Raw genomic sequence first — 16,965 nt, forward strand, 5'->3', positions numbered from 1 at the left:
ACACTGGGTATGTTGCAACAGTCGTTCAGCTGTTTGTGTGTGTGTGTGTGTGTGTGTGTGTGTGTGTGTGTGTGTGTGTGTGTGTGTGTGTGTGTGTGTGTTGTATATGCAGAGCCTCAGGGGAAACGGTGCAGCCTCCGCTCGCAGGCTCCTGTCAATCTGTTTCCAGAATGTTTTCAGTTATATAATTAAAACGTTTTCCCAGTGACAGTGTTCGATGCCGTCTTGTGATGCGGCTCATCCGCTTCTCTGTTATTAATGAACATTTTTGAGACATTAATTATATGTCTTAATATTATTTACTTATTCCGATGTTATATCTAATGCCTGGATTTTCAAACTAACTCTCAACACTTGGGACATTTATTTTGGAAAATCAAAAGAGATTCAATGTTCGATTTTCTCAAAAATTAAAATTATGTGGAAAATATTAATACATTTAAATGTGTTGTTTTAAATTACTGTTTCCAAGAATCGCCACAAAGAATCTTAAAGAAATATAACACATTCAAAAAGAGTCGTTTTTCAACAGACATGAAACTTGCTTAGACACAACTTTCAAACTATTTAATATGAAAAGCAGCTTAATGTTTCAAATCAGAATTTTACACACAATTGAAGCTTGTCAAAAAATTCCAGGTTTTGCTAAGTGTTGATCATGGGAAGCCCATAAAACAGGATTTGAACTAATCAGATTCATTTGTAGGTAGATTTTAGTCAATCAGCAAAATATTTAATGATTGAAACATTCTAGTTCTGATTTATTCATTTCAAATTCCCTCAGTCTTTTCTTTCCTTTAGATTCTGGACCGAGGAATTATTTTAAGAGATGTCACCTGGACTTAAGGAAATCGTAACTCTTCATTCATTTCAGACATTTTCTCAAATTAATTGAAAAAATAATTAGCTGATTAATTGTTAGTAAAAATGGATTCATTTGAAGTTGTGAGGTTAAGATATTTCCCCATTTTCTAAATAATCTGAAGTTTGTCAAAACGGACAAATGATCAGACACAAAAGATAAACTTCTGTTTTCTTAGTAACACAGTGAAACTCTCTCACACGACTCATATTAATAGCTTTAGCATTTCGTGGATGAATGACAGAAAGATGGGAAATGTTATTATCAATAAAATAGAAAGACAAAAATATATATATCTATATATTAAGGCAGACGAAGCACAAGCCCGCCGCAAGTCGGAATAACTAAATATACAATATATGTGTGTGTGTTTGTGCTCAGCATCATCTTCACAACGTCGCTCTGTTGATCAGACAATCGCCTTCTTCCCGATGGTCTCATATGTGTCGGCACAGGGAGTGCGCAAACCCTGCAAACATACACACAGACACACACAGACACACACAGACACACAGACACACAGACAGACCACACACACACACTTACTTCCTGCTTGTATTTGTAATTTTTTCCAGCCAGATGAGTGAATTTAATAAACATCTTTAAATATTGTGTTGTAAACTGTCACTTTTCAATCATGTGCCATTAAAAGTGACTTTTTAAGGTTGTTTTCTTTTAAGCATGAGAAATCTCACCTCGTAGATGCCTCCCTTAACCGGCTGCTTCTGTGAAAGGAACAAAGTTTCACAGAAATAATCTGAAGCAACAATTTCTTAATACATTTGGACATATCAACATCTTTTCTAACTAATTGTTGATCAATTCTGGGTAAATGTTTGAAACAGGAAGTAAGATGCGACACATGTTTGGTGTGAACGTGGTGGAAACTGTGTGAAGGGTATAAATAATGCAGATCGGTGGTCAGCTCACAGGAAGTGACTGCAGGGTTTGGTTCTAAAGCATAAACTAGGAAATACCACAGAAATAAACCAGAAGCTTTACAGAGAAATATTTTCCCAAATGACATTTAACTCCCTTACGCAGTTATGTTTTAAGAGTTAAAATATACAACTTTTATTTTACCTCAGGGTGATTGTTGTCTGGAACCATCTGTAAAACAAACAGAGAAAAATCTTGAAATATTCACACAATATTTATATTTAATTTACAATCCAATTGGTGAGTTAGTTATTTATGGAGAAATATAGAGAAAGACATTTAACCAGGGAAATATAAAGTAATTTATCTATAGAAATATAGAGAAAGTTGTTTATCTAGAGAAATATCAAGTTTGACCTAATTTAACGAGGTATTAATCTATATTTCTATAAACTCTCTGAGCATTTTCAAGACTATTTCCTCTTAAAGTCCAGAGAAATGTGATTCTAGAGTCTTTAAATGTTTCTAATGAATGTGTTTAGTTGATCGTTCTGTGTTCTAACATCCATCAGGGTGGAGTGTCTGTTGTTCCTCTTTCTTCTTACCCTCAGTCGGCAGTACAAGACGGTCAGGATGAGGCCGTAGAGGATGAGGATCCCATCCAGGATATAACATATGTTCATGTCTTCAATGATTGCTGCTGCACAGAGAAAACATCACAACCTTCATCACTCATCATCATCGTCCGGCAGCGTTTCAGAGCCACAGTTTAAAACAAACCCTCCATTAAAGAGCTGAGAGAAGTGAACATCTCCCAGCGGTGACCAGTGCAGGTGGGACTGAGCATCAGAGAGGTGAGGGTCTGACCTACCGGGGGGGTGCTGCAGATGAGACGGAGGGTCGGAGCTGCTGTCGCTCTGGTGTCGGCGAGAAGAGCCTCTGAAGTGAGCTCAGGCAGCAGCGAGCAGGAAGTCCGCAGCTCTCTGTCCGCTTGGTAGCTGAGAAACCACACGCCTGCCTCGCTGCCACCCCCCCCCCCCCCTCCTTCAGATGAGTTCCTCTATTAAAGTCTTGTGTAAAACAGTCTGTGTCTATTTCAACACAATTCACTGGGAAACAGAAAGTCAAATCTGCCCTGAAGCCGTGTCGCAAGGCCACAATTATCAAGAAACGACACAAATCTAACACAACCGACTTCTCATTTCTTTAAGGGGCGATCAAGAGTGAGCGAGAAGACAAAGACGCATAAGGAATAAATGGTTTAATAATTGAAAAATGCATAACACACTATACAGGCTACAGTTACCAAAAGGAAGGAAATACAAGACAAATCTACACCTCTTTTTTTTTACAAGCCACTTTGCTTTTCAAATGTAAAAACATTCAGGAAAAATTGCATCGTCTTAACTTAGGCACCTTAAAAATGATAGAAAACAAGTTATTATAAAAAGCTTTGGAGCCTGAAATAACTCTAGCATGCATTTAAAAAAAACAAAACACACAAATCTGCATTGTGATCACTCCGATGAAAAGTCGTACACGTCAGACCTGGTATTTGGAAAGTAACGGGCTTTTTAAAACCACATTTTCACTGGGAAGGAACGGTGGACAGTCGGTCGTGCCGCGGCTCAGCGAACAGTAAAAGGTAGAGACGTCCGAGCATCGGGCCAGTGTCAGGACAGATGTGGCCCCGACGCCGCTGCTGCTGCTGCTACACATCTGGAGGGTGTAAGGCCGAGAGCGGGAGGAGGCAGCGAGTTCACTGTGCTGGGTGCAGCTCGTGGCACAAGGCGGGGGGGGGGGGGTGATGCGCTGCAGTGAGGACTTACAATCACACGTCTGGTTTGGGATTCGTTTTTTTTTTTGCAGAAATGCATTTAAAAAATAAAGAAAAAGAAAAATCAGCTCATAGTTTGACTACAGCTGCCGGTTTAGTACTGGTCTCCTCACGTGTTCACCTGGTATCAACATGCAGACCTGGATCTGGTTTCATGAGCTCACACGAAGAGGCTGGAGTTGGATCCTGCACACGCGCCGGGATCTGATCATGAAATCCATTTGGCAATTAGGACATTTGCAGATTCAGTTGTTTTTAGTGGATTTGCTACAAACGCATCATCACAGAAGTTGATAGGTCAGCGTTTTGAGGATATACGGTTATAAAAGGTCCACTTATATCAACTTCCTCTTTCCAGAGCTGTCGACCACGTCCCCTGACCTTCCCCCCACATGGAGCTGGGTTCATTTCACAGGTGGTTGGATGTGGATGATGTAACCTCACATCTCTGGTGTCTCAGGTCAGATGTGGACAGTTTCCTCCTCTGAACTAAAACCACCGCATTTAACCATCAGTTTTATTATTGATTATTCGGCCAATTACGTCTTATTTCTTGAAAGATGCTGGGTTCACGACATTAAAACACAGAAGAAGAACCTGTGACCCTGAACCTTTGAGTCATCGACCAAATGTTTCTCTGTAACAACTGAGCAACTGCTTCCTGTGAAGACAACAACTTGTGGTGGAAATCTACAGAAACCTCGAGAGCAGCTGGGAGACGTTCTTCACCTGAACCGGTCCGAGAGAAAAACTGACCGGGACTGAAACCTCATGTTTTTCCTTATTTACAGGCACGTGCAGTGAAAGATATCCAGCACAGAGAACAGACAACGTGACCGAACCCGAGGATCATTCAAAATGTTCTGTCCAGAATCCACTTCACAGGTGGACTCATCTTCAGCAGGTTTTAGTTTTTCTTTAAGAAAGCGGCAAATCTGTACAACTGCCCCCCCCCCCAAAATATTACGATATAAATAAATTGATCTTTCTAACGGGGTTGTCTTTGTTCAGCTGAGTTTGATGAAACTTATTCCACTTTGATAAAAAACACAGAACTGAGGCTTCAGAAAGGTCAATGTGAGGTTGTGTTTAGAGATCAGTAGAAAGTCCTTGTCCACATGTAGGTCGCATGTTTATACCAGGTGTTTGTACTTCCTGTTAAAAATGAAATGTTAATAGTATAAAAAAATGTACCAGTGTAGAATAAAACTGAAGCTGCATATTTAAAAACAAAACAATCACGAACACACAGAGTCTGGAGAAGCAACAACTTAGGAATGTTCTTCCATTTTTTCTTTTTAGTCCGATAAGAAGCTCGGTTTTGGCCTCGAGGCCTCGGAGAAGCAACGTGTTGATTCCACACGATGCTTCAGTCTGTCAGTAAAAAAACATTCTCACCCTCGAATGTAAAAATAAAAATAAGAACAGCCCTCGTCATCTGAAAGAGAACAGGGAACTAAAGGCAGTGGTACACCGGCGTTTAGCCAGAGCCGATCTCAAGTCGATCTGTTCTCATCACACGAGCCGAGAGGAAGTAACACGTGTGATGTCAGCGTCCCCTCCTCCTCCTCCGTCCGGGTGGTTCAGTGAAGTAGTCCAGTGGTTAGAGGCCCGAGGACAAAAAGTCCCCTTTTACAGACAAGGTTTTTTTTTTTACAGCGTGTCACAAAGACCGAGACTTTGACGACACAGAAGGAGAAACAAGGCAATCCGTTTATTTTCCAGGTTCAGACAATCGTCGAGCTGATCACAGTTTGATTCCCGAGCGTCTGTGACGGTCAGAGAGCAGAAGGAGGCGTCACATGTGAAAACGCTCCTTCAGCCTCACATTGGTTTCTGTGTCACAGACGGGAGGAGGAATGATAGGAGGTGATCGGAGCCCGAGGGCCTCCGCCTCCCCCGCCGGGCGTCAGTGCTCCGGGAAGGAGAGGACAGTGGGTGGGAGAGAGGAGGTGGTCGGGGGCTGCTGGGCGGGGGGGCCTCCAGCGGGGGGGGACGCCCCTCACACCGAGGTCTCCGACTGCAGCCGCATCACGAACTTGTGGCTCTTTGGGTCGATGAACTCCTCGCCGAGCCGCAGGAAGGGGAGCGGCGTGACCGAGACCACCAGGGAGTAGTCGGAGCGGCGCAGGGAGAAGACCAGGCCCTGGCGCAGGGCAGAGGTCACCGGCTCCTCGCTCACCAGGGTCCACTGGCGCCCCCTGCCATTCTGCTGCTGGTACTGCACGGAGGGGCCAGGGGAGAGGTAGCGCTCCAGGAAGGCCTGTCGGACATGAATCAGTATTAATCATTAGTGTTTGAATAACTTTTCAAACAGGAATGTCAAAACTATGCTTTTTAAATATTCTGCTATTCTCTGAAAACCGATCATCAGTGAGTTCTGGATTGTTAATTGGATAAAAACAGGGAATTTAAAAGGTGTCACTGGTATTTTATGGGTTTTGTTTATATTCTGTAGTTTCCATTATATTCTGACATTTTTAGACAAAACATTAAACCTATTAAATGAGAAAATGATCCTATCAATCAATAATGAAGATGATCTTCAGGCCTAATTGATCATTGAGGATTGGTATTAATTCTAACTTTAAAACCCTCTTGGGTCATATTCAAATTGCATTAGATCAATTATTCATTGTTTTATATTCACATGTCTGTATAATTAGGATTTAAGAGCCAGAAATTATGAAGTTAAAGCATTAAAGTCATATGAAAATAAATTATAGTATCTTAGACCATATGTTTGCATTTTTATTTAAATATGCACATTGCTGATAGAGGCAGTAATAAATGTTTTAGATGAGGTCACAGTCCTACGGCAACACAGTTTAAGAATAAATCAGATTTTTCTCCCCATCATCATCATCTCAGTCCTTTAAGTAGAATTTTACATCTCTCTTTAATTTCCTTTACTCTTATTGTCTATCTGTCTTTCATCTAAGAATCACACGCAGCTCCCCCCCCCCCGACTGGCGTCTCGGTCCCACTGAGCACCGACTCTCACCTTGGGCGTCATGTTGTGCGTGATGCAGAACTGCAGGTGTGTGAGGATGCTCTCCATGCTGTGGAACGCCTGCTGGCGGGTGGTCCTCAGATACTTCTGCATGGCCCGCGCCATCGGGGCGAAGATGGCCTGAGCCGCCTCCCGAGGATCCATCACCTCTCTCGGGTGTTTGGGCGACGACGTGACCTCGTCCTCGTGGAGACGCTTGATGTGCGTGAAGGCTTCTTCCACCGCCACCACCAACCTGAAGAGGAAACACTGTTAGAGCCTGTTTGCTTTGTGGATACATGGATCAGCTTTACAGGAAAATGCTTTATTCAGTGTTCATATCACAACTGTGAGCTCTCCGTGTCTGTGTAGACGGTGAACACACAGTCCACTGGGTTCTGACCTGGCCTTGCGTTTGCGGAGCCTGCGATCCATCTCCGCCTCCTCGTAGTAGAACTCGTTGTGGGAGTTGTCTCTCCTCCGGGCAGCGGCTGCGATCATGGCCCGGGACTGACCCGTGGAGTTGTTGGTGGTGTTCTCTACAAGACAAGAGAGAAGAAGCAGTGGATGAGCATTCCAGGTATTACGCTGAAGAGGAAAACGATGTTGGAAAATGAAACTCCTGCAGATCAGAGCCATGAGACAGGTAAATGAAACGAGTCGTGGAGTCGGGAGGTTGTATTCACCGTCCAGGGAGTAGACCTTGAAGCCGGTCATCTTCTTGGACAGGATGGACTTGGGCAGGTTGAGCAGCGCCGGGTTGTAGACGGGGAAGTCGCTGTAATAACGATCCAACACCCACACAGCTGCTCGCTGGATACTACAACACAGAGAGGGGGGGGGCATTTAAATACAAGAACACTAATCTGTAAAAATCTGTTCAGATGATTCACTCATTTTCCATTTCTATAATCTGATGTTCACGTTTTTACATGAACTTAAAGATATATAATATGTCTCCTATATCTCAAACACTTTCCTAAAGTAAAATAACAAGCAGGGTGGGTAGAAGAGGAGGATTTGACCCAGTTTCAGGATCAGTGTCACCAACCTGAGGTGGCCCACGTTGTAGAACTTGCTGGTTCCGTCCGTGCTGCGGACCACCTTCAGGCAGAAGGCCGGCTGCAGGTGCCGGACCTCCAGCAGCACCAGAGCCAGGTACTGGATGAAGAGCAGAGCGTCCACCAGCGAGGCAGCGTACTCCACGATCCCCCTGTAGTCGCCCTCCTGGGGCTCCAGCACCCGCACGCCATAGAACAGCCAGTAGGAGGCCACGAACAGGAACACCAGCACCATCAGCAGGCAGCGGAAGACGAAGAAGCGCGGCAGGGTGGTGCGGGTGGGCCGGAGGAACAGCGCCCAGGAGGAGATGAGCAGGACCAGGAGCTTGAAGGCCAGGGAGACGTAGAGGCCCTCGCAGGGCGTTCCGCAGGGAGCGAGTTTGTCTCTCCACAGGACCTGGGGCAGGATGAGGAAGGCCAGAGGCGTGACGAGGGCGAAGAAGCTCAGGCAGCCTCCGAGGATCGGGCCGACAAAACGCTTACACTCCAGCGGAGTCGTTTCCTCCAGATCTTTGGTGAGACGCGTCAGGTCCTCGTTGGAGATGCTGTGCTCCGAGGTGCCGGTGACGACCGTGGTGGTTTCCCCCCAGTTGTCATCCTGTCAGGGAAGAGAGAAACGATAGAGGTTACCTTCACCGTCTGCAATAGTGATAATGGACACAGGGAGTTTTCATTTTAAATGCAGGAAATTGAAATTAAGAAATAATAATTTTACAAGAATATGTCTACCTGATCAAATCATTGAGCAGATGAGAAAAGCACTGAAATGATTGTTATGAGTAATTTAATCAATTAGTTAATCGACAGCAAATTTCCCCACAATTATTTTGATAATCAAACATAAGGTATAAAATGGTTGGTGTTTCATTTTCTGTTGATCCAGAGATAACTTTATTTGCCCTAAAGTCGAGAACACACACAAGACACAGACGGCGACATGTCGGTTAAATTTAAAGACAAAATCCTCTCGACTATTTAAAGAAAGACGCCTCGTCACTTCATGTCGGAAAAACAAAAACACCGGGACCTGCGGCTCCTTGATGAACAGGCGCCTCTTCACTTAAAATACTTCATCTAATATCTTAAGACTCAGTCACACAAGTGTCAACAGCTGCTCTTCATCCAGCGACTGACAGACGAGAGGAGCAATGACTGACGGCCCCTGAGAGAAACTCCTCAGGGGAGAATAACAAGGGATCCACGTTTACAAGCAGAACATGACGGGTTGATCTGATTAATGGAATCGATAAATCTGCCTGTGGAAATGTTTCTATCAAATAAGCGATGATTACTTAGATGTCAAGAATGAATGAAACGCAACTTAGGTATGATATTTTACAGTTTAAACAAACTTTATAATAAACCATATATAAATAAAAAAAGAAAGAAAACACAAATATATAAAACTTGAATAAAGAATTGAATGACTGTAAATGCTGATATCCCTGTGAAACACTCATTTCAGACAATCTTTTAGTTTTCATTTCTACAATCAACACACGTCTGGTTGGTCTTTGTTTAACAGATCCTGATGCATCTTTTAAAAACAGATAAAATCACAAACACTGACCCGGTCGTCTCCACGTGTCGACTCGGCGTCCAGCAGCGGCTCCCCGGGCGTCTGGATGGTGACCGACTTGTCTCCTCGACTGCTGCCGTCTCGACTTTTAGAGCGATGACGATCCCTCCGATCCCTGGAACACACACACACACACAGAGAGATTTGAACAAACGTCTTCTTGGTTGCCACATCCTCAGACTTAAGACTGTACATGTATTGACTTTTGGATCTTGTAGATATCTCCACAGCAACGTAGCCAAACTTTCTGAACATGAATAAAGTTGTGTGACCCACCTGTGCTTGCGGGAGCTCCGGGAGTGGGAGGACTTGTACGAGTAGCCCGAGTACTGCGACTCGTTGTCCATGTCTCGGGTCGGCGGCGAGCGGACTTTGATGATCCCGCCTCCTCCTCCTCCTCCGCCTCCTCCGCCTCCTCCTCCTCCTCCTCCTCCTCCTCCTCCTCCGCCCGGGCCGCGCTGCTCGCCGACTCCTCCCAGCTGGCTCTTGCGCTCGGCGATGGACTTGGTGGAGAGAGCCAGGGGCAGCTTGAGCAGGTCAACCTTGCTCCTGAGGGAATCTATCTTGGAGGTCGATGGGGAGGGAGCAGGAGAAGGGAGGCGGGAGGGCGGGGGAGGTCACGGAGAGGAGGAGGAGACGAGGAGGAGGAGGAGAAGAGGGATGGGAGAGGACGGCGGGTAGGAGAGTCACAGCAGGGGAGAGCGGAGGTGGCCGTGATCTGGAAGAGAAAAACAAACTGTTGGTCAAAACTTTGGGGAAACTGTGACTTCACATGTTTACTTCGTCTTCTCCACATCATGGTACTAACATGCAACACAACATGCATGTCTCAACTTCCACGTGTTAAGAGAAAGGAATTACAGAGGAGGATTCAGATGATAAAAGCTATCAACCAAATTTATGTCAACCATTATGGGAACCAATAATCCACATCGGTCAGGCTCTACTTCATATTGAGAGTCTGTGTGTGCGGATGGGGATCAAACCTCCCACCCTTACCCACAGTGACCTGTCAATCACGTGTCACTAGAACCAACAACCCTCTGAACTGAGCCTCCAGCCTCAGCTGCGTGCTCTGACATCACTTCCTCCTCCAGGTCCCCGTCCAGGTTCATCCTCACTCGACTGTTCCTCCTCTCGCCCTGGACACAATGGCGGCCATATTGGATTACTGTGTTTTCACAGAACTTGTTTGCCCTCTCCCTCCCACTCGCCGTCTCACATCCCCCCCCCCCCCGCACTCCCCTCGTCCCCCGGGAGACCAGGGCCTCTCCGCTGCCATGGCGATGAAAGAGGGCGTTCAGCTGGAGGGGGATCGGAGGATGACAGTTGCCGTGGAAACCTGACCTCACGCCGCCCTCTGCCACTCGGTTCCACACGTTGCCGAAAGATCGCCAAAATAAAAGCGCAGACATGACGGATGTTGGAGTGTCATCCGCTGGTTAATTGATAAAGGGAGGGGGGGGGGGGGGGGGGGGGGCGTGGCTCGCCGTCTTAGACTGGAGCTCTGTGGGAAACGAGGGGGGGGGGGGGGCGGTCTCTGTCCTCGCCGTCTTTACAGCCTCCTGATTTCACTTCATGTGGCTTCTATGCTCCGGCTCCACCATTGTCCTTAAAGATCCACTTCCCTTCAAGCCGACTACTGGAGGCCAGCGAGTCAGTCTGTGGGTTTCTGTAAGTTTATCCACTTCATAGAAAACCAGTCCCGCCTTTGTTTCAAACTCTTTCACTCATATTTCTTCCCCCGACAGGAGAGGTCCCTCGTCCAAGTCTCTGAATTCACTAACTTTAAACAGACGGGAGCAGATTCTGCAGCCCTGCAGCCAAGTGTGAAATCTTAAAAACAAGCTCAGTCCAAAACCACAAAACTCCGATGACTAACAGCCTCTTCCTGGTGCATCATCCTGAGCCTTTCTTCTTCTGTAAGGTTACGTTCTGCTCTTATATAAGAGGAACATACAGAAAACTACAGTGGAGGAGTCAGAGCACAAACGCTCATTTGAGAGGAGGCACAATTGGAGCACTTTACTCTGAAAAAAAGCTCATTAAGCAAAGTCAGAGCGCCTGAAAAGCTTTGAGGCGTTTACAGAAGATTCACTCGGAGGAGCAGAGTTAAGTGGCGTTTCCCTGCAAGGAACATGTGGAGAGAGAGAGAGAGAGAGAGAGAGAGAGAGAGAGAGAGAGAGAGAGAGAGAGAGAGAGAGAGAGAGAGAGAAGAGAGAGAGAGAGAGAGAGAGATTCCCACACAAACCACAGATTTTCAACTAGACTAGAATCTAAACAGTGTTTTTAATCCCCTGGTTGTGGGAGTTTGGCTGGAACTTGTCCTCACAGACATAAGTGTTGACAAAAATAACAATCTGAAGTCACCGGGCTTAATGTTCAGCACGCCATCTTTAAAAACAACAATTACAGTCACACGGTCCCTAGATATAAACAGCAGGTCTCCTCGCCCGTGAAAATCCTTCATGAAACTCAGACGAGAGGTTTTTCCTTCACATCGTTGTGACTCTTACATCTGGCTCATCTTCTCTCTGCGTCTTTACCGGCTTCACCACACACACACAGACACACACACAGACACACACATTGCAACCGAAGCCACTCAGATCCCATATGTAAAGGCCCCAGAGAGCAATTAAAGCAGGCCAGGAATAGACGTCTAAATCCCAGCTCGTGATCGCTGAAGGTGCAAGACTGAGCAAATACTGCTGTGATAACTGGAGCGTGTGTTGCGGCCGCGGCTCATGAAGGCAAAGTCGGGTAAAGTGCTCAGTAAGTTTCAGATTAAACCGCACATTAGGTTTCCAGCTGGATCTTTGTAGCCCGGTGGTGGCAGGTAAGGTCAAAAGGTTAGATACTAGAGCAATGGGCAAAGGTTTAAGGATCCACCCGTAAACTACGTTTCCCACAATGCCTCTTGACGTCGCACTGAGATGAAACAAACCTTTAAGTTTCTTTAAGTGTGTGTTAGGAAATATAAACTGACCTCAGGACAAAGTTACATTAGTTTCACATTAACTCACTGAAATAATTAAATACTGATCATAAAACAAGCTCTCTGGTTTTGGATGTTTTCATATAAAACTTTGCGTTGAATGCTTTGAGGTCCCTTCAGTCTTTGATTCTCAACCTTGAGGCTTCACATCTGAACTCGTCCTCGTTTGTTCTAATGAGCCGACATTAACGTTGACCTTTAAGATGATGACGTCCATGATTGTCCTGTTATTCACATAATGAGACACACATGCTAACCTATGAATAAATACCTCAACAGACGGGGTTGTCTTTTTAAAAGTGGAGCCGACACGGAGCTTCATGATCTTCAGAAGAAACAAAAGCTTGAACCTGGCTCAGTTCACAACAGCTGGAATGTTTTAAAAATCACAATAAACTCGTACATTTACCTCCATGATGATAAAAATACCTCAGTGTTATTGCCAGGTATGCTGGCTATGATTAAATTAGTATTTACTGTAAAGCCTCCGAAACCTTTCTACGACCTCTGAAAGAGAACCGTTCATACTTTAATAAGGAAAATTGTTAATTTAACTTAAAGCCTGAATCTTAAACTGTGAAAATCAATCATAAAACATAATCACAGCTTCCGGTCGACGTCTTTCCAACATGTCTCCTCCTCCTCTTTGTCCCGGACCCTGACACTTATGAAACAAACCCGCCTGTTAACCTGTCTTTCTTTCTATCGGCGTGAATACAGCCGGCGAACACTCGATCCACAAACAGGCGTGGTCCAGTGGTGACTCGTCTAAGGTTTCCCATTCATCCCAGTGTCCCGTGTCCCGTGTCCCACTTAATGAGCCACAGCGTCCCCCTGCTCGTCTCACCGGCCTCGGTCTGCGGCGCTGGACGGTTCACGTCTGAGAGCCGAAGCCTGTTCCGCCAAAAAGAAAAACATAACCTGTTGTTGTTCTCGGCTTTGCCATAATCTTCTTCCCAGAATGCACAGGTCCATTTCATTCCTCGCTATTGTCCCGGGGGCGGCCATTGTTTAACCGAACAGTAGAGTGATTCTTCAGGTTCATTCAGGATTTAAAGACGAAAGGACAAACACACACACATCTTTCATTTCTCACAGCCCTGCTTCAAAGTCTGACTTCTGAAAATCAAAAAGATAAAAAGCAGGAGAGTGACCCTTGTTCACTCGGGTCTGGAGAGAACTGGACAACAGGCCGAGCAGTAATCTGTGTGTGTGTGTGTGTGTGTGTGTGTGTGTGTGTGTGTGTGTGTGGTCTGAGATTAAACAGTAAGGATGTGGGGCTTCAGGGCTTCAGGGCCACGGCTGGACGCTTTTTATGGCTCCAGCCAAAGGGAGTGAGAAACAGTTTCACTGCAGCCGACAGAACACGCTCACCCGGAAGAAACTTTATTTAGAATCAGACAGTTGCTGCTGCTGCCAGAGGAGATTATAAAATACCACTTAGAACAAACCAGGAACAAAACAACCAAACTCCAATCCTCTAACTTCAACATCATCTGGACATGGCTGTTCTACATATTATTTTTTAATCTACTTGTTCACATGCTTTTGCTCGATTCACCTATGTCTTAATATCATATTATTATTATTATATTATTCATATTTACGTCCACTCGCTCATGCTCATCACTGGTGTATATGATTGCATCTATATTTGTGCACTGTTGTAATTGTTTGTGTCATTGTGTTTCATATCGGATTTACCCCATTTACCTCTGTTCTATTTTATTACCTGCATTTATTCTGTATTCTGGGCTGAATTGTGGATTAATGAAGTCTTATCTAATCGTGTTTTAGGAATCATTTGTACTTTTGTTCCTTTCAAGTGCATTTCTGTGTTTATTACATGTGTGTGTGTGTGTGTTATTAGTATGTTTTACTGTCAACCTGTCTGCAGCTTGTAAAAAGCCACTGATGAAACCTTGTACAATATTCTGACAATGTAAAATAAACACATTTAGGTTATTAATCAATATCTTATCTGCACATGAGATCTCTCTGGAGGAGGAAACTAAATCCTTCAGGTTGGATTCTTTTACCAAACCTAAATATAATCTAACTTCCAAGAAATACCAGAGAGGACGAGTCCTCAGTGAAACAAACAAGGGGTAGAAATTAGAGCCGTGTATCATTTTAGTCATTTCAGTATAACTATAGATGATTGTGGTTTGGTACAAACATGTTTTTCAGATTCTTTAACTACCGGTAGTTTTCTTATTTTCTTGATCTGATATTACTTCATATTTTATTATTTCTTTATCTGAGTGATTAAAGAAGTTTGGTATATTTTGTGAAACAGAACGTTTTTTAAATGAATATTCATATATTTGAGCGACTGTTATTCCCTTGGATGATAACGTCATAAAATCTAACTTTAGAAGATAAAACTGTTCTGCTTCATCTCATTTCCTCATGTCCTCTGTTTACGATGCATTAATATCCACTTCTCTATCCCCAAATCTAAAACAGGCAAGATGTTGTTTTTAAATCCAAGCCGATAAAACCGAATTCAATCAGGGATCCTGCCTCACACATGCAGCTGGAGGCGCCCGGCGTCTGAAACCAGCAGATGCAGATTTCACTTCACAGCCTCTGTTTGTCCCAAAGGCAAAAAGAAATCAAGCTGTCACCAAACATTTCCAGCCGCTGGCAGCGAGTTGGCAGCTGTCAGGGCGGAGGAGCGATCCCGGCCAACTCTGAAATGACCAGCTCCGCTCAGCCGCCTTTTGAGACCTGATACACCAACTGTGAAAATAAGCGTGCACACACCCGGCCTGCAGCAGGAGAGCAGGCTCATCAGAGCACCAGGGCCACACACACACAAACACATACGCACACACATAAACACACACACACCACCTACTGCTGCCTGCGATGACATCGGTAAAAACCCAGCGAGTAACAAGACAACTGTCGGCCCTCGTGCACACATGGCTGGCAAACCAGAGCAGGTGTGTGTGCATGAGTGTGTGTGCATGAGTGTGTGTGTGTGCATGAGTGTGTGTGTGTGTGTGTGGAAATCCAACAGGGTGTGGTTGAATCAACAAGCCTTTCTTCTGCCGGGTGCTGGGATTCAAAGAGACCCCCGGCACACAAGCTGCTCTGGTATCCAAACACAGTGTGGCAGGGACAGGAAGTGGCCCGACCAGCGGAGATTAGACTGATGTGGTTCAGGATAAAAGACCTGATGAAGCCACAGACTCACATCCGTCCTCCACCGGCTTGACCATCACACATTAGCTTCCTATGGATTCATCTGCAGAAGCTTCTTAATCAATCATTTCATCTCTACAATATCAGGGAACAGTGAAAGTTGACTTCTTCTAACCGCCTCTCTTGTCTGGTTTTAAATGTACTTTTATAAATGAACAAGAAAACCAGTTGATATTCACACTGGAAAGCCCGGCACCAGTTTAAAACGTGTCGGCACTGATTTTGAGATTATCTGAGTAAAATGTTTGATTGAGCTCATGTGAGGATTCATCAGGAGAAAGTCTGAGAAGTCACAGCGAGCGAGTTGTTGACGTTTGTAATCACACGATTTTCCAGAGTTGATGTCTGAAATCGGCTCTGGGAATAGTCCTCGCTGAATAATTTAACAATGATCTATTAAATAATCAATTAATTAATTATTTAAGCTCTCAACACATTCAAGGATCACAAGTTTACATCTTCCCGACTCACATAACCTTCAACAGTTGTATCTAGTAATGTAAACCGTTCCTGTGTCATTTCTACTGTTGCCCTTATGTAATGGAGACAGATCTAATGTTGTTGCTTCAACACAACATCTGAAAAACTACAACAAACACACAACAAGTCTCTTAAGGAAACGTCTCCCACTCACTGGTGTGTCAGACTGTCCTCACACTGGGATCAGACATCATCAGAGTTATTGATTTCACTTTAGAATAACTGTCTTATGAGCTTTACACTGTTTGACACAACATCTATTAAAACACATCACCTTGTGTTTTCAAAGCTCTGACAATCATTTCATGTTTTTGATATTTCATAGACCACGTGAGTTCAATGCCTAACGTCCAGATGTAATCATTAGCTGCAGTCAGGTCCGACTTCGCCCTTCCACAAGGCCGGACGTCTGATTTCAGTTTGTTGTGTGACTGGAATAACTTAAGAAAAACACGTCTGAGGGATGAATACACAAAACTCACTTTGTTGTTCTCACAGGAAACTAAACCTTCAAAGTGAAGCAGATGAACAAACTGGTTATTTATTTATCTTCTGTGATATCAACGTAAAGAAGTAAACTGAAACTCAACCAGATTAATAACCACTCAGCAGTTTAAGACATTTACTGAATTCTTATACCTGTGGGTTTCATAAATCAGAAATGTGGATGAATTTTCTAACATCTTATAGATTAATAAATATATAAAGTTTCATCATTAGTGGGTGTTATAAGTTTCCTAATAAATAATTCAAGTGCCACTGGAACCTTGATACCTGAACATTAATAACTTGAGTTTCTTCATTTCTTACAGTGTCAATGTGATTTCAATGTTACAGTTGCATTACTTTATAGCATTAAAGCAACAGGTTATAACTCTAATGTGTATGAATAGTGTTATATAGTTTCTCTGCTATAGAATGAGGAGCTAACAGACTGTGGTTGTTTCCAAACTCCTCGGTGGAGCAGAGGGAAACAACCAGGCCCAACATGTCCTCTGTTTCCCCGAGAATCTGTGCGTAAAGCCCCCCACCTGGACTGAGTGTCTCTGTGGAAACACGGATCA

At 44.3% G+C, this 16,965-nt stretch overlaps 2 protein-coding genes across 2 annotated transcripts; both read right to left on the reverse strand.

Annotated features, from left to right (window-relative positions):
• Positions 1-552: 552 nt before the first annotated feature.
• On the reverse strand, positions 553-3,404 carry fcer1gl (Fc receptor, IgE, high affinity I, gamma polypeptide like). The gene is made up of 6 exons (XM_053437909.1): positions 3,334-3,404; positions 2,613-2,680; positions 2,347-2,441; positions 1,946-1,972; positions 1,558-1,587; positions 553-1,331 (listed from the first exon to the last, which is right to left on the reverse strand). Exons 1-6 carry the CDS (start codon positions 3,402-3,404, stop codon positions 1,272-1,274), a joined length of 351 nt encoding a protein of 116 aa, XP_053293884.1. The 3' UTR covers positions 553-1,271.
• Positions 3,405-5,580: 2,176 nt separating this feature from the next.
• On the reverse strand, positions 5,581-9,827 carry LOC128454280 (vang-like protein 2). The gene is made up of 7 exons (XM_053437636.1): positions 9,487-9,827; positions 9,202-9,325; positions 7,622-8,229; positions 7,257-7,390; positions 6,974-7,109; positions 6,583-6,826; positions 5,581-5,841 (listed from the first exon to the last, which is right to left on the reverse strand). The coding sequence occupies exons 1-7, from the start codon at positions 9,555-9,557 to the stop codon at positions 5,581-5,583; spliced, it is 1,578 nt and encodes a 525-aa protein (XP_053293611.1). The 5' UTR covers positions 9,558-9,827.
• Positions 9,828-16,965: the final 7,138 nt, after the last annotated feature.

Source organism: Pleuronectes platessa, chromosome 13, assembly GCF_947347685.1.
Source record: "Pleuronectes platessa chromosome 13, fPlePla1.1, whole genome shotgun sequence".
Classification (NCBI taxonomy): domain Eukaryota; kingdom Metazoa; phylum Chordata; class Actinopteri; order Pleuronectiformes; family Pleuronectidae; genus Pleuronectes; species Pleuronectes platessa.

What these genes read in the sequence shown, in the direction of transcription:
- fcer1gl (XM_053437909.1), bottom strand. Translation starts at nt 3,404, where the DNA reads ATGCTCGGACGTCTCTACCTTTTACTGTTCGCTGAGCCGCGGCACGAC. An exon ending in TCATCTGCAGCACCCCCCCG is followed by an intron (nt 2,442 to 2,612) that starts GTAGGTCAGACC and finishes TTCTCTGTGCAG; the next exon opens with CAGCAATCATTGAAGACATG. An exon ending in TTAAGGGAGGCATCTACGAG is followed by an intron (nt 1,332 to 1,557) that starts GTGAGATTTCTC and finishes GTATGTTTGCAG; the next exon opens with GGTTTGCGCACTCCCTGTGC.
- LOC128454280 (XM_053437636.1), bottom strand. Translation starts at nt 9,557, where the DNA reads ATGGACAACGAGTCGCAGTACTCGGGCTACTCGTACAAGTCCTCCCAC. An exon ending in TACAACGTGGGCCACCTCAG is followed by an intron (nt 7,391 to 7,621) that starts GTTGGTGACACT and finishes TCTGTGTTGTAG; the next exon opens with TATCCAGCGAGCAGCTGTGT. An exon ending in CTCCGCAAACGCAAGGCCAG is followed by an intron (nt 6,827 to 6,973) that starts GTCAGAACCCAG and finishes TTTCCTCTTCAG; the next exon opens with GTTGGTGGTGGCGGTGGAAG.